This window comes from Tachysurus vachellii, chromosome 10 (assembly GCF_030014155.1).
Source record: "Tachysurus vachellii isolate PV-2020 chromosome 10, HZAU_Pvac_v1, whole genome shotgun sequence".
Lineage (NCBI taxonomy): Eukaryota > Metazoa > Chordata > Actinopteri > Siluriformes > Bagridae > Tachysurus > Tachysurus vachellii.
In genome coordinates, this window is record NC_083469.1 from 16,418,691 (window position 1) to 16,441,617 (window position 22,927).

Consider the following 22,927-nt stretch of genomic DNA (forward strand, 5'->3'; position numbering starts at 1 on the left):
AGAGATAGAGCAAGAGAGAGAGAGAATGCACGAGAGAGGGAGCAAGAGAGAGAAATCTAATCCGGTGTATAGAGGGTACTCCTCCCGCGAGTCAGCTCTCCAGGGTACATTCCAAACAAAATGAATAAAAGGCCAGCGCGGTTTGCAGTATTGCAGTGTTAGTTTCAACTACTTTCACATGAGAAATGTTATATCCACTCTTTTGGACACAGCCATGATCTCCACTGCAGCTATAGGGCTAGAGCAGACATGCATTGTTGCAGATTACACAACCAAGATAAGGAGGAATGAAACTAAATTTGATCCTAAAAGCACAACAGGGAAAGAGAGAGAGAAAAAATAAAATGCTCTCGCTATGGCTAAGTTCGTGCAGTTAGTTCCACTTCACTACATCAACTCACCTACTCCAGCTGGTAGAAGCGTTCAAAAAAATAAATGAAGACATGCCATGATGCATCTCGTCTGCATATACTACTTAGAAACTTCAATTTCTTATTAGCACGAAGTAAAATAATGAATTAGCTTGAACCCTTTTCTGCAAAATGAACTGAAATAGGCAAATTGATCAGTGTGTGAAAACAGATCACTGCAGTGGGTTTGATACAACACATTATTCTAAGAAAAGGAGAGAAAAGGGACAATTGCAGTTGATGTCAACATTTAACAAGCAATTTGATCTTATTGCATACAAAAAATAAATAAATACAACAGTTAAATGCTTGTAGGCGGCGTTTTGGAGTGTAGATGAAGCCTTTCATCAGATCATTTATAACCGTTTCGGAGTTGTATTCATGTGTTTTTTTTGATTCTTTCCTGGTTTGATTTCCTAAGTAGGCCCAATGTGCATTCATGTGCAGCCCACAACATGCTATTCTGAGTCACTGTGAAACAGAAAGTTCACTCTTTACAGTTAATCGAGTGCCAGCTTTTCACTCGTGCTCTGCATCAGAGATTCTTTATATTTATGGTATTTGGCATCAACTCATTATCAACTAAACCGATGTGTGTTTTCGGGATAAGGGCCTTGCTCAGGAGCCCTGCAATGGCAGCTTGGGATTTAAACTTTCAGATCAGTACTCCAACCCCTGGGCTACCAGTTCCCTCATCTGACACAATCATTGTCAGGTTCTTTAGTTCATGAGACCATGCCCATGTTTCTCAATACTGGACACAGGTTCAAACCTTTAAAAATGTAATGTATGAAAAAACAGGACTCAAACAGTGCAAGTGTGAATATGCATGAATACATTAGTGTGGTACTGCAGTTGTGTGCACACTCACTTGTCCTCGTAGCTGTGCTCCTCCTGCAGCAGTCTCTCTCGGTTCAGGCCGATCTTCTCCAGCTCATGGTTGAGCTTCTCCAGCTCATTACACTGCTGCTGCACCCTAAGCTTCTCATTCACCAGCTCCTACATCAGTCACATAGCACTGGATTACTATAGTTTCATTTAGAATGGGAAATTAAAAAGCTGCGAACGCCACTACATGCAGTACCTCTCGGAGTGTTGCCAAAGTCTTCTTGTCAATGGTGACCTGTTTCTGCAGTTCCTTGTTGTCTTTCTCCATATCCTTGACCCTACTGGCAACCTCCTGGAGCCGTGCAAGCTCCTTGTTTGTAGCTGTTCCTTCTTTCTCCATGTTGCTCAGTTTAAGTGAGCTTTCCTCGAGTGCAGATTCCCTCACGTCCACTTGCTGCCTCAACCTACGTGCCTCCCTTTCCAGTTGCTTTCTCTCTTTCTCAGCTTGGCTAAGCTCCTGCTCCAATCTACGCCGCTCCTTCTCTGCCTCCTCAGCACGTCTCGCCACTTTCCGCAGCTCCTCCAGTTCATGGCGTAGCTCCTCGCTCTGGGCCTCGGCCTCGTGAAGCTCATTCTTGATGCCCTGGATTTTGGAGCTGCTGCTTTCCAGGCTCTGTTGGAGCCGCTGGTTTTCCTTGTCAAGGCTGCTGCACTTGATCTCCAGTCTTTCGGTGCGCTTGGCTTGTGAACGGAGCTCAGCTACGCTGATCTGAAGCTCTGCATTCTCACTTTCTATATTCCTGTACTCCTTCTTCAGCAGATTGAGACGCATGTTGTCACTCTGTAACTCTTCTGCGTCCTTCTTCAGCTCGCAGTTCTCCTGCTCCAGGATGTTGTTCTTGCACTGCACAGCTTCAAGCAGTTTTTCAGCCCCTTTGAGTGAAGTCAACTCATCCTGGAGTTGCTTCTGTGCACACTCCATGCTCTTTACAGTCCTCTGTAGCTCCTTGGTACATTCATGTTCTTCCTCCAACTTCTTGGTAATCAGCTGCTTCTCATTCTCAAGCTGCACCAGTTGACTTTCGGTGTCCGACATCTTCTGGTGAAGAATACGGTTCTCCGTTTCCACATCCCGTACACGTGCCTCACTGTCTTCTTGGGCACGTTTCCGCAGGGAGTTCACAGTCTGGATCAGGTTCTCCTTCTCTCTCTCCAGCTCTGAGATCTGACAAATATACAATAATCAGTATTTGTGCTCAGAAAGGCTGAGGTTCATTCTGCCACCTTCTATACAATAAGTACTAGTAGGCTTTACCTGTTTTCCCTTTTCTGTCCTTTCATTTTCTAGATCATTCTCCAGTTTCTGTTTTTCATTGATGAGCTCATCTCCGAGATTCTCCAAGTCCTTTATAGTCTGCTTCTCCTGGTCCAGTTGAGTCTGCAGTCTCTCAAGCTGAAAACAGCCCATAAATCTCTATGATAAGGGGAAAAAACCCTAAAGAGTAAAGCACTGGTGAGAGTCAGAAAAGATGAAGTGTACCTTCTTGCTGAGACCCTGGTTCTCCCTCTCCAGCTCCATGGTGTGAAGCTGACCCTCTCCAAGGCTGAGTGTGGCTTCACGCAGGTTCTGGATGGTGCTCTGCAGGCTCTGGTTCTCCTTCTCAAGCTTCAGAAGTCGACTGGATGATGACTCGTTCATCTCAACCACAAAAGACTTGCATACTGCACATGGAGAGAGAGGTCAACAAGACATTTAGCTCTGAGAAATTAGAGAGTTCATTAGATACCTTGCTGAGGGTCATTAATTACTAATACAATCATTTTTTTTATATGTGAAACCTGGACACCATAATCTGAACAGCGTTGTGTATTTTAGACCGACTGACCGTCATTGACGTCATTGTTCTTAGCCAGTTGCTCCAGCTCCCAGCCCAAGTGAGCGGATTCGTTCATGCTCTGCTTCTGTGAAATCTCCAGCATCATGTTCTCCTCTAGCAGCTCCTCTAGACGCTTCTTATCACTGTCCCGATCCTTAAAAAAATGTTAAAAATAAAAATCACTACATATATAACAGGTGACATCAGCACATTTTCAAGCCAATTCTCTCCATCCGTGTCAAAATCGTAATTTCTGAGGTCTGCTTACAATCTCAATATCGTGCAGTTTGGATCGTAGATGCAAGTTCTCCTTCTCCAGCTCGTGTAGTTTGTCACAGCGCCCCCTAACTGTACCTAGCTGCTCCTCTAGCATGGCCTTTGTCTCTAGCAGTGTCATATTGTCCTCTCTCAGCTCCTAAAGATGTTTCAGAAATGATGCAACAAAACAGTATGTGAAAGATAAAACAAAAAGGCGAAGGATAAGAAAATACAAAGAGAAAAATGCCTGCCACTGACAGCTGTGGAGCTCAGACGAGCCAGGCAAGCCACGAGCACACTATTCCTGTACATGTGAGAATTATTTCAAAAGCACAGTAACAGTTACCTCCATGCGGGCCTTGTAGAAGTGGACATCATGAAGTTTCTCTTTGAAGCGAGCAAGTTCCGTTTCAAGTCGATCCACTTTGCCGGCACGTTCTCTCAGAGCATCCACCTCATCACGATACGCTCGTACCGACCGCGCCTCTGCTAAAAGCTGCATGTTCTGCACATAAAGCAGCTCAGACTGAGCACATGTACAAACAAACCATCTCTCTACAGGATTAGAAGCTTCAGGCTGAACTTATGCTAAATTTATTAAAGATTAAGCTTATCAATTAAAGCAGCAGTGTGTAATTTCTACACCTTATGAGTAGCTCTTTAGAGAAAGAGCCGACGGTCTGAATTGCGCATGGCAGCACTGTTTTTCTAATCTCTGAAATTAAGTGATTACTCTAGGTCTAAAAACATGTTTAAACTTTAAACTTTCATTCAAACTACAGAACCAAGATTAGTAAACAGGGAGTGTGGAAGAGTTAGAACACACTGACCTCCTGTTTCAGCTTTTGCATCTCCGCATCCAGACGTTCCAGTTCATTCTTAGTGTCGATCAACTGCTCCGTCTTCTCTTCCCTGCGTGGATCACAATTTTAATAAACTTATTTTATCCAACACCACTAGCCCAATTATACATACCATTTAAAACTCATATAATCATACAGTCATACAGACGCTCGTCACAATCGCAATCACACATTAATACAATCGTTCATCCACAAAATCACGCCTTTATACATCATACAGTAGCGAATGTATTCAGTAGAGATCACTAATGAAATGAAGATTGTAAAATTTTAAGCAATGTCTCTTTTAAGTCAATGCTTGCTTGATTCCATTCCAGCCTCTTGTTTTAAAATCTCTCAGAATCTCTCTACTATCATGCTAAACTTCTCTTTGATACGATGCACCGCTGCATCTGTACGCAACCAATCAGAAGTATTTCTTGTGTAATGCATCAAGGGCTCCTTTCGGTCTTTTCAGTCTATACAGTAACCGCACTTCAGTGAAATTTCAAACGCAGGGAAATATCCCTGGTTTGCATCGTTGTTTATTGAACAGCATTGATGCATTAATCTAAACCACTGGTGATGGAGTATTTAAATGGTAATGTGTTACTGTAACAGGGCAACGGATTTACACATATTTCTCTGCTACTGCTAGGGGCTTATATATTGTAAATGAGATGCCTGAACCTCAAATGCTTTGGATGTTCTCTGTGTCAGCAGTTGCAGTTTCTAAAGAGGTCATTGTCACTACCGCTTTGCATTCAAGACGTGATCCTTATTATGCATTTCGTCAGTTGTAAAGTCTTCAGTACTATGACTGAGAGACGTGTAAGGACAAGGACCTTTAACGTAGCGCAAAGCAGACAGGAATACTGAAAGACTGAAAGTCGTAATTACGTACAGTTCTTGGCGGGAGCGGCGCAGTTTGGCTTTGGTGTCTGCGAGCTCCACTGCTACGTGCTGTCGTTCTTCTTTGGTGAGTATCGAGGGCTGAGATGTCAGGTCACTGGAGCAGTTTACGGAGATTGGGAGTTGCTGCGACTGCAAGTAATCTCTCTCTTGAGTCACTTCCAAGATCAACTACCGCAAATAAATAAACACAGTGCTAAAATCAGTTTCATGCAGGAATTCCTTGTGATCTTTTACCTCCACTCTACCACATCCCCCTATATAAAGCAAATAAAATACAGTGCTCGGTTTGCCAGAGGAAGTGGACTCGCTTACCTCTGAGCTCTCGTCACGCTCTTCGACAAGTCTGCGGAGGTGAATGGCCATGGTACGAGACAGTGTGTCCAGGTCCTCGGGTGGCAGCTCCCCCAGCTCCAGCCACTGCATGTCCAGAACATTCTCCTGGTTGTGGGTCACCTACATGGACAAAGGATTACGCGATTCCTCAAGATTCTAACTTATTTACAATATAACTGCTCACCAGAAATAGAAAAATTTCAGTAAATAGGCTAATCATTTTTCACTCACCTCCTGGATGTGGGAGACGATGGCAGCCTGGGTTTCAATGTCTAGCAGCTTAATCTTCTCAATGATTTCCTCTTTACGCTCACACTTCAGAAAGAGAAAGACATGAGTGTTGAGACACATGAGGTTCTGCTAAGCGTTTTCAGTGTTTTATATTAAAATAAAATAGACAAACATTTCCAGTAGGGATTGCAATGATTATGATCAACAAGAAATGAATCAAGATTTATTTATTTATTTTTTAATCTTGTTTTGTTATTCGATGACAGAGAAGCAAGCGAGTGGGATATAGCACGGGACAGACGCACGGCTATTTGGTTACATGTGCAGACACAGCACAAGATAAAAGAGAAATTATAAAATGAGCTCTGAAGTGATACACGGCACACGTGCATGCTGTTTACCCTTCATCCAGCAAACAGGAAAAACCTGTGGAATCAGAACGGGAGCAAAAGAGGAGGAGTGAGGGGAACAAAAGTGTTTGTGTTTGGAAGAAGATATAAAAAGACAGAACGATAGTAAGCAGGAAATTGTAGGAAGTCACTGCATGCATGTGACAAGAGAGGCTTTCGGATAAAGATCAGCTGAGATACGGAGGATTTTAACTGGATTTATGAAACTTTCTGATCATTTATTTTCTTGGAAGTGAAAAGAAGAGGCATGTTCTGACAAGGCGATTTTACTCCTACTATCTGGAAGCATGTAAGCTAAAGGAAAAAGGCTCGACTTACCTGAACGGCACAACCCAGGATCAGCAGCAAAAGCCTCTTCATCTCCTCCATGCCCTTGCCTATGACATAATATGTCATCACTCATCAGCATAAATAGTGTTTTAAATGGAATTAACATTAATTACAACCCAAAATACCAACCCAAGTACTAACAGTCAGCTAAAGTGACTGCCATTAAAATTGTATTATGGTTTAAAAGCATCTATTATCCTGCAGTCACTTGCAGTACGCCATAAATATTAATCATTTCTAAGTCGTTATTAGTGGTCATGCAATCACAAGGCTTTCTGGAGGCACATGTTCTTTCTGCAGCTAGTTTTTAGTTTTCCAAATAAAAAAATGAATGCCATGCATTTTAATATGAAAAGCTACTTCTGCGACGTGAGTGAATTATAGGCTCCTGGTTGGTATAATAGTTTAGTTTCAAAGGAAAACGTGTAATTGATTTCGCCAGTATTAGAGCGATATAAGATGTTCATGCATGCGTATCTAAACCTGCACAAAAGTGTCTGGGGAGAACAGGAGTGAGTTGTCATGGTGTCCTGTCATGTGTGCCCTTCCTAGCACTGTACCCCATCCTCAGAGAGGAAAGGAGGAGCTTTCACTACATCTGCCTACTGAAACAACCCTCATGGCCCGGTTTTACAGGCCCATGGAAGTCCACAGCTGAACTCAACATGATTTCAGCTAAAACTTGACCACCAGGTTAAATGCTTGACCACCGGGCTCTCTGGGACATTTGTTTTTATCCCCCCAATCTGGTTCAAACATGATCTGGCTTGGACAGTACCAATTTCCTGAAGGCAAAGGTTACTACTGGAGGGGACGTTTGAGTTGAAGGTTATTTTGATAGACATAGAGCCAATTTCTCGGCATAGAAATAGAGCCAATTAACATGTAAAAGAATAAAGGCAAGATTAAAGTAAGATATGATAAAGATATAATAAAACTGATCATTCAAAGCATAGAGGGGAAATATGGTGGAAAATTTTCAATAAGGAACTAGATCCATAAATAGACCAAATATAGAAAAGGTAGAATCTGAATACAGAGGTTACAGTAATTAACAAGATCTGTGTATGGTACAGCTGTTTGGTGTGGTATGAATGGTATTTTACTCTTTCACAGCTTTGTAAACCTTTTTGGTCTTGTCTGGATTGTTGTGTAGTGGACCAGGCATTATGCCACTTCTGCTGTTGTGTATGCAGGCATGCACTTCAGTGATGTTCAGTGTTTTCTAACCTGATGCTACACAGTCATTCTGTTCATTGTCCCTGCATCACGGTTTTCATGTGATATGAGAAACAATTTCTGACTGGCTGTCTGTTGCCGAGCAACTAACGTTCATCTAACACCACATAATTTCACACTGTACATGTTTGGCAACACAATGCAGGGTTAGCACTGCAAAAGTGTTAACCCTGAGTAAAAGGTCACTTCTAAAACAAATTACCAGTGTGAAATGTTCCTCTACCCGGGGTTAAATGTGGGGTTTAGAACAACAATAAACTGGAGTTAAGCTCAGTGTGGAAACCCTTTACATCTTGAAAAGCCTGAATAATAATGACCGATATCATGAACAGAACAGTATTTGTAAGAATCATTAAGGCTGTCATCAGCTGATAAACTCAGTGGACTCTCCCTGTCGCTGTCTGAGGTGTGTGTCCTGCTCAAACAAGTGGACTGTCAGCACTCAGGCCTGAGCACAATGGCCTGCTTCCTCTAGTTTTTTCCTCTTCCTCCAGACATTATAGGTCTAAAACATGTGCTGCTGATGTGAAAGTAAGGGCTGGACAGTCAGTCAGGGGATGTGTGGAGGAGTGAGGATATTGCACAAGACTACCAGAGATGAATAAAGAAAATGGAGTATTTGAATATCGCCTCAGGCTTGTTTATTAGGTATAGATGTTAGAGAGAATTTGGAAGTTCATTTAACATAAACTTGCATTAAATATATACTGTTTCTCTGCTTTTGTAAAGCTGTTTTCAGAAAACGCCCAGAAACTGTTAAAATCACTAGACCAATAAAGTGAATTGAATAGTTCCCTCTCTTTCTGTCCAGCTCTCTCTCTCTGTAAGTCTCCAACTGCCTCTTGCTGTCCTCCTCTCTCTGTCTGTCTGTGTCTCACATATATTTTAAACAATGCTGACCTTTTGTACAAAAGAGACATTCAAAACATAATGACGTAGTAATATTTATTTTAATGCGTGTCATTTTTAATGCATGTTTAATATATATTCCTTAAATTTCCACCATGTTTCAAACAAGACAGCAAAGATAAGCCACTACTACTGAAATCACATTCCACTACCTGACAATGGGTCCTTGGCGATGGTCATAACGTTGGGTAACGTCATCAGAATGAGCTGTTGGAGATTTTCCTGTGTGATAAAAAGAGAGAGACAGACATGAACTCAAATCCTTAGTATGTACAAGCTTGACAAACAACTAAAGGTGATATGATGTAACTAATCTGCTACTACAGTTTTATTGCCTTTCACTGACGAGGTCATTTTAGGTCAGTGAGATAGCAGACATCCCAGTAACAAAAGCGCCAAATGACAGGGCAGATGGCTGAACCACGGTGAAAACACAGAGCGGGGTCAAAAACCAGGATGAACTGAAAGGTGGGAATGGAAAAGTTAGCTTCACAGACTAACAGGAAAGCATGTTGGAAATGGTAGACATTAGCACTGGGGAAGGGAACTCAACCCCAGGGTGAGGGAGACAGGATAGGCAGGGCTGGATACTTACACAACACAAACCTGGAATAATATGTGCCCTTTATATGAACATATCTGATTATTTGCTTATTATGTTATACTGTTTGAGTACAAGTAGTGTGCTCACTAGTCTGATGCACTTATTCAGCCAGGAAAAGGGGAGAGGAAAAAAAAAGATAAAGTGTGGGCTTCTTCATGTACTCTGCGGTGTAAGAAGGCAGGGCTACAAGGCGCTGACCTGAAGGTGAACAAAAATTTCAAATTGTCCGAAATGCACTCCACTGGATCACACGTCTTACACACAGTATGTCTGTTAAATGTGATGTGTTTTTCAACATTTTAATAATTCACACTATTTTGCTGAATCTAGTGGCATCACGTTACGTGTATTTGATGTCATTCACCATCGACTTGGAAACGGCTTATTCCTCAAGTTAATAAAAAAAAAATCATTAATGCTCCATTTGAGAAGATACTGCCCTTCTAAACTCATAGTGCATAGTGTAAGTGCATGGCATGTTGTATGGCATTCGAGACGCAGCTTCATACTCAGCAAGCAAGCGAGAGTGCTCTTGCAGGTGTGTTTGCGCACATTAACGCCATATGATCTAACCTCAAGGAAAACAGCCTCCATAGCAACTGAACCCAACACTCAGGGTACACAATAGACAAGACCTGACCGGTTCATATAACCTAACCCCTCATTTCAACATACGCACACAGACACGGAGTTATACAGGTGCTGGAAATACCATCATTAATAATATAGTGGTGGAATTTTAAACTTAGAAATTAAACTAAACTGAATTGTAAAAGGTAAAAAGTTTTGGTTGATGATTATTTTTCCCAGAGAAAGACTTGAATTCAGTATAAAGGTAACTGTGCTGCTGTGTTCAGGGTTTAGATTGACCCACTCAAACACAATTAACACATTCCCTAGGCTCTCTCTGGTCATGTGACCTCCCGAGCATTTCATTTACACTGCAGCTGAAACCCTCACAGGTACCAGGGTGTGGTGTGAGTGGTGAGAGTCTGTGCCTCTGATCTAGGAGTGGAAACAAGCTCAATGAGCTCTACTAAGGAAAATGCTAAGTCATACTATAGGGTTATGACTTTCGGAACACAACAGTTTAATAATGAGGAACACCTTTTTGCACAAAGCCAAAGAGGACACGGTCACTATAAACACATGACAATAAGGCTATAAAACATCAGCAAATCTTTCATTTAATAAAAAAGGGGATACAGACCCATAGTTAGCCCTGCCAAAGGAATAGCAATTAAGATGTATTTTTATCATCTATTACCAATTCGAGATTCTCACCCACTTAGAAAGAAAAACATAAGGTATTTGACATATGGTACAAGGACAGACAGACAGAAGTCAATGGACCAATATTGATCCAGACTTTTAGGCAAAATATTGGGCCAATAGCAATTCTCTGTAGTGTATACGGTGCATCCGCATAGCCAATGACAGCATTATAAACCTCCGGCGTCCCGGCCTACCCCCAACTGACAGCTTAATCTGATCCTGCGATGAACGAGTCCCTCAGGAGGGCTTTGTGTACAGGGGGCTGATGGAAACACCACTCTCTCTGATCACAATGCAAGTCCCTGAGCTGAGGCCCAGGTCTGGCTTTGTCAATGCGCATGTTTATTACTGCGGTCATACATTAAACCTTCTCTACTCCTCATATACCACACACACAGCTTCTATTTTTAGTAACCATAAGCATACACATGCCACAGCTTTTGAACACAGTAACCTGTTCTGTCGGTGTCATAGAGGTACCTCTAGTACTGGTTTTGTGTTTTTGTTTGTTTAGTATTCATGCTCTAGATTGTAATTCGATTGTTCATTCAAATTACTATGGATATTAATTTGTGTTCATTGTAATCGAAAACTGTGCATGTGTGTAGTTAGTACAGGTCACTGTTCATGGTCCTTGCAAACAGATTTGGCTACAACTCCTTTGCGAACTTGAATTCTCTTCCTATTGAAGACAATAAGTAAACACAGATGAAATCAGATCTCATTCTGAGAGCTTAGACACTCATTGTTATGACTAATCACTTAAGAAGGTTTGCTATTCAATAGAAGAGATGCATCGTAGCTTTCATTTAATAAATTACAGTAGCTTAGTGGTTAATAGGTTTGCCTCAGTTGGGGGTTTGATTCATGCCTCCAACATGTGAGCACAGGGGTTCTGCTTTGAATAAACATTTCTGTGTGGCTAAATTTCACAGAACTGCTCTGATCCATAATTCTCTTTTATTCAGATCATGCACTTTAAAACTCATATGGCTTCATCGGACCTACCAAACACATCTTGCTGCTTTAATCAGTTTAAATGCAAGCAATTAGCTAAAAGACTTCATTTGAACATAAGGGACAGAGCGAACAATAAACAATCGCTAAGCTTCTAAGTTGCTGGCTTATAGCTGATCCCTTACAGCATCTATTTTTTACACTGTAGGAAGTAGGAAGGTGCAGAACACAATTCCTGAAAAGGTTACAATGAGAAACACACCTGAAACATTACTAGCAACTATTTTACTAGATTAATCACAAGCTATAATCAGTAATTACATTTGTCTTATTTGGAGACTGAGAGCTCATGAAGGCTGAGCTGTTTAATTTACAAATGCTGTATCTGGCCGTGTTTACATTACCAGGGTGAAGTGACACAAATTCAGCTTTCTACCTTAAGGTGATTCTCTTCGGGATTGGGATTTTTTTTTTTAAATAGGACCTGAACCACATTTGTTTGTGGTCATGAATCAGATGGATCACTTATCAGTAACTGGTGGGTGGCCATGTGACTAAGAGGAAGACGGTCAGTGGCGAAATCGTAGCTTTTCTCCACCGTGCATGTGCTTATTACTGTCATCATCACCATTCAGTTTCGGCAGACTGGAAGAAGAACGTCACGTTTTTTTTGTAAATATTTGGAAATGACTTGGTTACTTTAAATTCTTAATGATCAACTTACTTGCATTAATTTCCTGCACACTTTCTTACACAAGTTTCTTTCTTTGTTTTAAACATCTACATGTAATCCAACATACAGCCCAGTTCTCAAATGTTCTCAACATCACTCATGTAGTTAAATAGCTTGTAATAGTCTATAAAGCCAAGTTACAAAAAAAATAAAACCTTGTATATTGTGCTGTCTCTTAGAATGAGTTGTGGGAGGCGGGGGGTCGGGTGTAAGAGAGAATTCAGCCAGGTTTATTGATCATTGTACAAGATACTATTTGGGAAAACAGGAGATTCTGCATATTACACAATACAGCTGCAAAAATATAGGCAGAAGAAGTGTACAGTTATATTGTACTGTATAAGTATACAGTTATTTATATCATCATTACAGATGATGCAGGACTGGAGAAAACATTAACCTCTTATAGCTGAATTAAAGTTTTAGACCGAAAAGTGAAAGAAAACTAGTCGTGTTAAGAGCTTATGCTTTAACCACACATTCCTCTATTTGATTGCATGAATATGTGATACTGAACCCTAAACTCTAAGCAGGCTGATAACTGGCACTTGATATGCTAGACCACAAGATTTTTAGATAGTGTCGACTTTCAGCTATGAGCAGAAAGTCAAAAAAAGAATGATTTACGTCTCCATTAATATATGAAGTATAATCCTTCTGATATGTACAATGATTAAATGTATTTTAAACGTCTCCCTGCTTGTAGAGCGTAATACTGAGCTGAATTCACTACAACACAATGAGGGCAAATTAAATATTAGCAGAGAGACAGATGGCAGGCTTTATCTGAGAACATACTGACAGCAAGAAAACGGCCTGACTCAACAGTGCCACGAGTCAAACCTCTGCGTGTGTGCGCACACACACACACACACACACACACGTTAATTATTAACAAGCAAAGATTCATTTCCCAATGAGATAGAGGTGGAAGTGGAACTTAAGGAGTCAACTGCGTTGCGTCATTATTAAAAGCACTGGTAAGGAAAGAGAAATTTTAGTGCTCAGACTCGACATGTAGGATGTTGTGTTTGGCAGAGTTGTTTTACCTGTGTGGCAAAAGAGTGTGTGACCTTTCACCCTCTTCATGCAGCATTTTCCACATTTTCTCACTGGTATTTTCAGGAAATCCCTGACTATCACATATCCTCCTAATTGGTGCTTTCACAGCAAGTACACTGATGGAAAAAATGCTGTGCTGAGAGGGTTATTTGTGCTTGTGGTACCACTGTAAAATTTATGGAAATTTTAGGGAAACCATCAGCCACTTTAGTGTAAGGTTAGTTTTTTCCTCCCAGGAAACAAATGTACAAGTACAAGATTTCGGAATTAACTTTGTTCTGAATGGTAAGACTGATCAGACTCATTATGTTGCCTCAGGAGGAGTTTAAATCACATGGAGCAGACAGCTTCAAGAGCATCTTTTAGTTAAGCTGTGACCAGTATGCTAAAAGATGCAGCATGTTAGCTGTTTTTATACCAAAACAATTAAATTAAATAAAGTAGTCGTCTAAAACAAAGGGCATTAACGTGCGTTTGGACAATAGATCCGAGTTACAGGGCATGAAGATCAGATTCCTCTCCAATGAACATTTGACTATATACCATTTGCAATTCAAATAGACACTCGTTCATTCAACTGCACTATTTAACGAACTGCTGCAGCTCTAAAGACACTGAAAATCAATTATTCATGCCTGGAGGTAAGCTGGGAAGATGTCTAATGGTTTTCTAAGCAAGAGGGGATAAAGCCTTGATTGTTTTTTAAAAGATGTCAGTCATACATTTATATCTAGATTGATGTTGTTTACGGAAGCTTCTACACGTTTGTATTCAAATAAATGATCCTGTAGCTTCTGTATGCATATTTTGTGCAAACAGTGGACAAAAACTTAAACAAAGTCAGTATAGACAAATCTGTCAAACAATGAACTATACTAATGGATTAAAACCTCTAACTTTTCTGATCATTTTGTCTGTGGATTGATGGATTAAGTTTCTGAGTCTTGCATCTATCGTGCATCTGAAAGTCTTGCAAAGGTCATAAGTAATGTGATAGCAAACTGACACAATGGTCATTAAACAAGAGAGTTTGTGTAACATATGATTATAGTACTAACTGCATTTTCCTCATTTCGACATGAAAATTAATATTACACTCAGTTATGGAAAGCAGTGCAGCTCTGGAGTTGTTATTTTTTCCCTTTTAAATTAATATTACTATTATTATTATTATTCCAGAGGGTTAAACCAAGCAGGTCTGTTTTCTTATCACAAAAAATGAATAAATAAAAATCACGGCTTCTGTATTTTAGTCAATCGTGCATTTATATCAGTTTTATAGCTCAAGGTGACTCCTTGAGAAAGAAGAATTTTAACACTTTTGGAGTTTTGCCATTTCCGTTACCGTGCCTGGAGTGATTGGTTAACTACCATTTAAAAAAAAAACATAAAAATGTTTAAAAATATCTAAATATAGACAGATATATGCATTTCTTTTCCACTCAAATCAAACATCTCATCTCTTCAGAATAAACAACACTAGAAGTGAATGTGAAGCAGAAGAGTGGAATAAAACAAAACATTAGATTGTTGTGTCTAGCAGATTTCAGCAGCTGCACCTTAAAAAAACATTTTGCTGTGTCTCCATATCTAAACTATCACGCTGATTAACGTCAGGGGGCTTAGTACATTCGCCTCACACCTCCAGGGTTGGGGGTTCGATTCCCGCCTCCGCCTTGTGTGTGTGCCTCGGGGGTTTCCTCCGGGTACTCCGGTTTCCTCCCCCGGTCCAAAGACATGCATGGTAGGTTGATTGGCATCTCTGGAAAATTGTCCGTAGTGTGTGATTGCGTGAGTGAATGAGTGCGTGTGTGTGTGTGTGCGCCCTGCGATGGGTTGGCACTCCGTCCAGTGTGTATCCTGCCTTGATGCCCGATGGCGCCTGGAATAGGCACAGGCTCCCCGTGACCCGAGAATTGTTCAGATAAGCGTTAGAAAATGAGTGAGTTCGTGAGAGTGAGTGATTAATGGCAATTTAATAGCCTGTATGTTAAAGTTTATCACCTCACCTTCTGAAACTGAGGAAATATAAAAATTCATCAGTCCAGTAAGAAAGGAAATGAAATGCAATATTCAAATTTTTCTTTTATTGCTTGAACTTTACAGACACGATTAAAAAAAATAAAGCTACATCTTTGAATCTTCTGGGAAACATTGCTGGAAAATGTTCTAAGCATTCAGTGTCTAGCATCTAATGACCCGTGTCAGGCCCTCACGTCTGTCCTCCAATGTAAATAATGGCGTCTTCAACCAGGCAACTCGTTTCATCTCAGTTATACAAAATAATTGTTACTATGCTAAATAGTGAAGTAAGCCAAACCGTGTTGTAGCTCATCAGTGCACCCTGACACCAACGAAAGAACAGTATGAGACACTATACAGGATATCACACACACAGGTCCATACAAACATGAAAACACTGATGCAATCCTTGTATTGGTCCTTCAAGGACAACCGTGCCAAAAAAAAAAAAAAAATTATAAAATACTGGTTTTAAAGAGTCTCACACACTGCTCATAATGTGTAAAGCAAAATAATGTGCCCCATGCAAACATCCAAGAAAGTCCTCAAAGGGCTTAGTTCTTTGTTCAAAGTTCCAACTTTGGTACACCATGTCTTCATCGAGCTCACTGCATGGTGTATTGCTGGAACAGGTTTGGGCTCCTTAATTGCCGTGAAGGTAAACTATAATGCTACGTCAAACAATGACAATGATAAATGTTGGCACAAAATTATATAGAATGTGTCAGTCTCATTTTGTGGCAACATTTTAGGGAAGACCCACATGTGGTCCATAAACTTTTGCCCATATAGTGTGTGTATAATTAAGGGGCAGCTGTAAAAACAGAGTTAAGACATCTGTCTAGCTCTGATGGCATTAACCATTCACACAGCACTCAGAAGGCAGCACATATCAACTGATATTTGTGGTATATACTGTGGTATATACACGGTATATACTGATTCAGAGTATATCTTTTTAATCATCTGCATATCTTCGTGCTTTGAAGGGTACTGGCTCACATTGCATAGTAAATGTTGGCTAAATACCTGTTGCCATTGTGCTCATGTGCCATCCGACACTGCCATATGTGGAATTTTAAATTCGAACCCCATTAAACCAATGGCTTATTACATGGAGTTTTATTTAGCCACTTCAAGGCCACATATGGAAAGAACAAAGAAGTTAAGGCTTGTAAAAAGGTGTAAAGTGAAAGCAAATGTCCTTACAAAAAGGTGGTCACTGGAGCACAGTCTAATTAGGTCTTTCATGCCACTGTGATTCACATCACAGCAGAGCCTAAGGCTGTTTCACTGGCTATTGAAACATTCAAGTCCAATCAATATTCACACCACCAGGCTCACGCTACAAGGTCGGTTGTGTAGACTGATGAAATACTGTCTGTGTATGTGAGCATCGGTTTCAGTAATAATTGTGGCCTCGTTCTCTCACAGACACTGTTCTATATTTCTATCAACTTGCTGAGGTGGCAGCATGCAGGTCATTACAGCTCATTAGTGTAACGATTCTTTACACACAGACACCAGACTGCTCATTATCCTGTGGTCAATACCAGCACCGCTAGACACCAAAGTGGAAAGTTTTCAGCTACTGGAAAGTTACAAAATATTCTGAGAGAATAGAAAAAGACAATTCAAAAGAAAACAAATGCAGCTTGGGGTCTGTTCTTAACATCATTTGAAGTAGTTGACACTACAATTTTAGTCCAGGTAACTCAATGTCTTAAAAATTGCGACACAAGAGCCATGGAGCTAATTCAAAGTAAAGCAACATAAAGATCATAAATGTCATGTTCAAGTAAAGCAAACAAACAAGAACACAAAGAGGCCAGGTGACACTGAACATGGAGCAGGCCACCACTTCCTGTCATGTGGGCTCTTTTGGAGACAATACTGCCTTTCGGCACTCCTTTCTTAAAGTGCCATAAAGTGAAAAGGCAATAAACCAAGTTGAATTGTTAAGGTTGTGCTGAGGTTCTTATCATTTTCATATGGGAAGAATTACTGTGGGCCTCTTACTGCACAAATGGACAGGAATTACAAGTTTTTAAGCCATGAACAATTTCCACAAAAGACAAAAAAAAAAAAAATATATTTAAAAAATAAATAAATAAATAAATAAATAAATAAATTTAAAAAAAAAAAAACCACACACACACACACACACACACACACACACAAGAAGTAGGAGTTATCTGGCACCATTTGGATGTGGGCCAGTGCAGTTTTGTGGCTACTATAGTAGCATGAAGTAAACACACAGGGCGTAGACCTTAAGAACAGGCTGACCAAACAAATCCTACATACCCTAAATTTTGTGAGTGTTTTGTGGGTGGAGCCACACTAACATTTGCTGCCCAGAGAAGAGGAGAAAAAGGAAGTAAAATGGGGGAGAGAAAGAGAGAGACATTCCAGAGTCCATGGCAACCCTCATGCCCAAAGAGCTGAAACATTCGCTCTTCCCTCTCTTCCCTCTATTAAGCAAACGTAGTCCATTATAGTCCACCTCCATAATAGAGGCTCGGAGACAAGCTAAAACGTTTCAGTGGCGTACTAACACTATGTGCACGCCCACATCGATGTATCTGAGGTTTACTATATCAGCATACAATACAACAGAGAGAGGTGCTGAGTCACCTGGGCTCTTTGGAGCCACTCTAAGCTTTAGGGTTTGACGTGCTGCTTTAATCATTTACTTTTAAAAGAACGATTGATCTTTAGCCAAGGCTATACATGATGGATTTGCTGTACATGTCCTGCTAACGTCCATAAAACCACACAAAAGCCTACAAATGCTCTGTTCTCGTTATAAAACAACAAGTGCTGACCTATGCACTAAAAGAAAAGTTGATCAAAGACCAGTTTGGTCCTGTCTTGTACACTTGATTGTGTGATATCAATTTTCCCTGTTCAGAAAATTGTTTTATACTCTATAACAATTCAGAAAAAAGTACCAGGACATATTATTATCTTATTATTAATATGAATATACCAATATATTAGTCCAAAGTCAACTGTAAGATTAAAAGTAAAATAATCAATCATTGATAACCAGACAATGAATATACCAATATATTAGTCCAAAATCAACTGTAAGATTAAAAGTAAAATAATCAATCACTGATAACCAGAAAAAATTAAGATCAATGAGAGTGATAGAATATTGTTTCATTATGAAGCCTGGTTTGAGTAAATCAATGTCCAAGCTAACACCGACACACTTCCAGAAAGTTTGAGTGCTGGTTCGGCGCCAGAGCCTAATTTAAAATCAGTTCTTTCTTTTTCAACACCCAAAGCACCGGCTCAGAACCAAGAAAAGTGGTTCTTCGGTAGCACCAAAATGTTGCCGGTCCAGACCTAAGAACCGCTTACGTCAGGGCTGGGGGCAGGGCTGGGTTACTGTTAGCGTCTGTGATAATGTATCTTAAGTATACTAATGTTTAATACATTTTTACTTTACCGTGATATGATACATTATCAGCACACATGATAGTAGGTAGCTACATGCTAAGGATAACTTTTTTCTATGTTAACGATAAAGTAGCGTTATGTACTTTCTTGATTACAACCTCCGTTTATACAAATTACATGGAGCTGCACATACACTTGGATTCGCTGCTTTGGATGCCAATGTAGGTTCACAAGGCCATGAACATAAACAGTAAAGCAACATCCGCCATTGTTGAAGTGCTTGCTGCTGCTGCTATAACCTTGCTGGGACACCTGACACGTATACAGTGACGTCAGACTAGGCTCTGTGATGGCTCTCTAGCCCATGGAAAGGCAAACGGGTTCTTAAAAGGCTCACCAGTGGAACCAACTTTGAACCAACACCAGCACTAGCTCTGAACCAGCACTCGGTTCTTTCTGGTGGAAAAGGGGCATCATGAACAGCAGCTAATCATGCTGCATTTACAATAGCTGGTACACTGTTCAAACATTTGAGGAAAAGTCCAAAGATCTGTCTGCAGAACTGTTTTGAATCCAACTAGCTAAATACTTCATGCATTAAGCAAATGTGTAAAAAAACAAGTTATCATTTTATAATAACTGTTTATTTATATAATTATGATATAAATATTGTCACTCACTGTGTACTTTATTAGAAACACCTGTTCACCTGCAGTTATCTAATCTGCCAGTCATGCGGCAGTAGCACAATGCATTAAATCATGAAGAAGCAGGTCAAGTGCTCCAGGTTATGTTCACATCAACCATCGGAGTGGTGAAAATGTGTGATCTCAGTGAAATTGCCCATGGCTTGTTTGTTTTGTTGGTGCCAGACTGTCAGGTTTAAGTACTTCTTTAACTGTTGATCTAGGATTTTTACACAAAATAGTCGCTAGAGTTTACACAGAATAATGTAATAAAGAGAAGACCTCCAGTGAGCAGCAGCAGTTTTGCTGATGGAAACTCTTTGTTGATGAGATAGCTTAATGGAGAATGTCCAGACTGGTTGGTGCTACAGAAAGTCTACAGTAACTCTGAATCACATTGTACCAATGTGGTGAGCAGAAAAACTGTGGTGAGCAGAACATCCTAAACCATGAGGCGGCTACAACAGCAGAAGACCTCATAAGCTTCCACTTCTGTCAGCCAAGAACAGAATGCTGAGGCTGCAGTGGACAAAGACTGACCATAACTGGGTAGCTGAAGACTAGAACAATGTAGCCTGGTCTAATGAATCTGAATTTCTGTTGAGGTTTACAGATGATGGTGTCAGAATTTGGGAGCAACATCATGAATCCGTGGACCAAACCATTCATTTGAATGCTTGATACTTGAATATTGTTGCTGATCGTGTGCATCCATCCATGACCACAATTTAAACATCTTCTAATGGTTTTCCAAGTTACCAGATCTGAAACCAGTAAAAAACCTTTGGGATGTAGTAGAACGGGAGAGTCACAGCATGAAAGTGCAGCATAAAAATCTGCAGGAACGATGTAATGCAGTCATGCCAACAGGAACGCTGTTTTGAGTCGAAGCCCTACCTAATATTAGTAACGTTCCTTATAAAGTGTCCAGTGAGTATATGTGTCACTTTACAGTCACACAGTAAATAATTAGCAAAGCGCTAGTTCAGCTGTGGCCTGAATTCGTTCATTGCATTCAGACACTCAACATGGGCCCCTGGAAGGTCGCATGTCTCCTATAGCAGCACTGAGTGGAGTCGGTTTACAGTGCACACTCGCTCACACGCAGACTCTCTGTAGACAATAAGCAAGGAGGATCCATCTTGACACCCCACCCCCTCCGAGACTTATTGTCCTTACTGCCTGCAACTCCATCTCTCGGGGGAATGCTTTCTGCTGGTTGAGCAGGGGGTCATGAGGGAGCTAATCTAATTTTTGTGGGTGGAGAATTAAATGGCAGAAAGCAAATAAAATGATCACTGTGTACAGCTAAGTATGAAGTGGGAGTCCCACCTAGAGAACAGGGCTTAAAAAGATTCAATTCATTAAAGAAATGCTAAATATTTGATGAAAATATGTTGTTAGACAGACAGAGCCGCATATGAACAAAAATATTTGTTTAAAGAAATGTGAAATTCACGGTCACTACAAAAAGGCACTAGAAAGCGACTTGCAGAACTGTGCATGTGGGCTAAACCAGAAAACAATTCTCAAACTGCATTGAGAACATTAAATGTAAAGCTGTACGGATTAGAATAGTAAATGCATCCTAAACAGGGTGCAAACATTAGCTGTTTTGATCTTTAGAATAGAAGCCTTTATTTTGTCACATTTACATTACAGCACAGTGAAATTCTTTCTTTGTATATCCCAGCTTTGGAAGTTGGGGTTAGAGAGCAGAGTCAGCCATGATACAGCACCCATGGAGCAGTGAGGGTTAAGGGCCTCGCTTAAGGGTGGTAAACAGTGGTACTTTAACCTTTAAACAGTGGTAGCTTGGCAGTATTGGGGCTTGTACAACTGATTCACCGATCAACAAACCAGAGCCTTAACCATTCTGTCTGTTAGGAGGAGACCTGTGGAATCAGACTGTGAGGCTGACGATCAAAATCTCCTGAAGATGAAGACGATGATGCAGAATATGAAGATGATGATAATGATAACTAGCTTAAAGGCAGGTTATGAGGTAAAGTCTATTACAACAACAAAGTCAAACAGTAAACCTGAGGCCGAATCTCAGGCCATACTTCTTTCATATATGCACGTTTGAAATTTCACACCGTTTCAGACCTGACTGTGCTGACTGAATTACTAAGACAGGGTTCCCAGGATGAGTCACCTAGATGTAATGCTTTTTGTTTTCAAAGCACTGGAGATTTAATTGAAGGTGAAACCTTGCCATTCCAATTTTCCTGCTAACCTTGTGAGAAATTTCGAGTTGAGCATTTTTCTTGTCACTAAACTTGGGCAAGAACCTTCACAAAAACATTTATTTCCGAGAAATGGTTTGTTTGATATTACAAAGCACCAACGTTTACTTGTCACAAACTATTTAAAAAAAAAAAAAAAAAAAAAAAAAAAAAAAAACTTGTATAACTTATTTCTATCCAAAAATGCTACACTAACAGAGAACGCAAATCTTTGTAGTTTTTACAGCCATATATTAAACATCTATATCCATATCTTGCATCTAGGTAAACCGGGGGGTGGTGGGTGTGGGTGTGAGGGGGGGGGTTGGTTAGTTAGTTTATTTAGTTCAGTGTTTATTTGATAGAACAGCTGAGAGGAAATAAGCTTGTATATCATTAGTTAGCAAACAGCCAGAGTGCAGAACGAACACTACTTTCTTAGACTTCTGGTCCATGCACACACACAAGTGCCGACATGAAATATATTTCCACAGATTGGCTGCCACTGCAACAGAACTCGTCTTTGCAGGAATTTATTAAGAGAAGACAACAGAAACAGCAGAACAAACTGAAGAACACTGTAGGGTGCTGGACGGATCCTAGGTTTTTGAGTGTAGTAGGTCTTCATTCAAAAAAGTACAGACAAAATGGTTGGGATGGGTTTTTTTTTTTTTACTTCTTCCGAAATGACAGTGAAATACAATTTACAATTTTCAGGAAAATTAGAAACCATTTTTACTAATGGCACATGTAAGGACGCATCCATATACTGATGCGTAACAATTTGACAGTCGCTTGCAGCTGGTGACAAATCTTGAGCAGAAGTCGCTCTTCATTAGACAAAGATGTATTCTACTTAATTGGATTAAGGATAAACCTCCGTCAACACGTATTGGTATAATTTTAAAAAGAATAAGTGCTGCGCTAAAAGGGAAAGTAGATCCTTTTTTAAAATGCATTTGGCCTTTATTTTATGTAGCCATATAAGATTCAACTAAAGAAATTTTTACAGCTTGATCAGACTGGTGTTATTTAGAAATTTGGTGCATTTACTGTTAGAAACCAAATCAACATTTAGTTTTTTTTAAAAGCAAAATAGAAAAAGAAATGCCACTCGAAGAATCCGTCTCAACACCATTTTCAAGTTAATACTTCACTAATCAGTTCACTTCCTGTGTGATACATCATTACCTCAATCTTAGTTTAAAAATTAGAATTTCCAACCCATTTCCACAAGGTTCTCCTCTAAGGCTTAGCGTTGCTATTATGATGACGAGTGCTTGTCTTAGTTCATGTAACCTCTTTTCTTGCATAATCCCTGAAAACATTGATGGATGTGAGCAGGTGGGAAGAAGAAGAATTTTCTT

The 22,927-nt window shown here is 40.1% G+C and overlaps 1 protein-coding gene across 4 annotated transcripts in view; it reads right to left on the reverse strand.

Moving 5' to 3' along the window:
* Window positions 1-22,927, reverse strand: part of ccdc88c (coiled-coil domain containing 88C) — a 51,461-nt gene that overhangs the window by 20,282 nt on the left and 8,252 nt on the right. For all 4 annotated transcript variants that reach the window (XM_060879933.1, XM_060879934.1, XM_060879936.1 and 1 more), the window contains exons 4-16: window positions 8,735-8,804; window positions 6,423-6,481; window positions 5,695-5,778; window positions 5,443-5,583; window positions 5,120-5,298; window positions 4,204-4,285; window positions 3,720-3,878; window positions 3,384-3,530; window positions 3,125-3,269; window positions 2,779-2,960; window positions 2,554-2,691; window positions 1,495-2,463; window positions 1,282-1,409 (exon numbers count right to left, since the gene is read on the reverse strand). In XM_060879933.1, coding sequence (XP_060735916.1) covers window positions 1,282-1,409; window positions 1,495-2,463; window positions 2,554-2,691; window positions 2,779-2,960; window positions 3,125-3,269; window positions 3,384-3,530; window positions 3,720-3,878; window positions 4,204-4,285; window positions 5,120-5,298; window positions 5,443-5,583; window positions 5,695-5,778; window positions 6,423-6,481; window positions 8,735-8,804 — 2,483 coding nt within the window. The remainder of the gene's footprint in view (window positions 1-1,281; window positions 1,410-1,494; window positions 2,464-2,553; window positions 2,692-2,778; window positions 2,961-3,124; window positions 3,270-3,383; window positions 3,531-3,719; window positions 3,879-4,203; window positions 4,286-5,119; window positions 5,299-5,442; window positions 5,584-5,694; window positions 5,779-6,422; window positions 6,482-8,734; window positions 8,805-22,927) is intronic.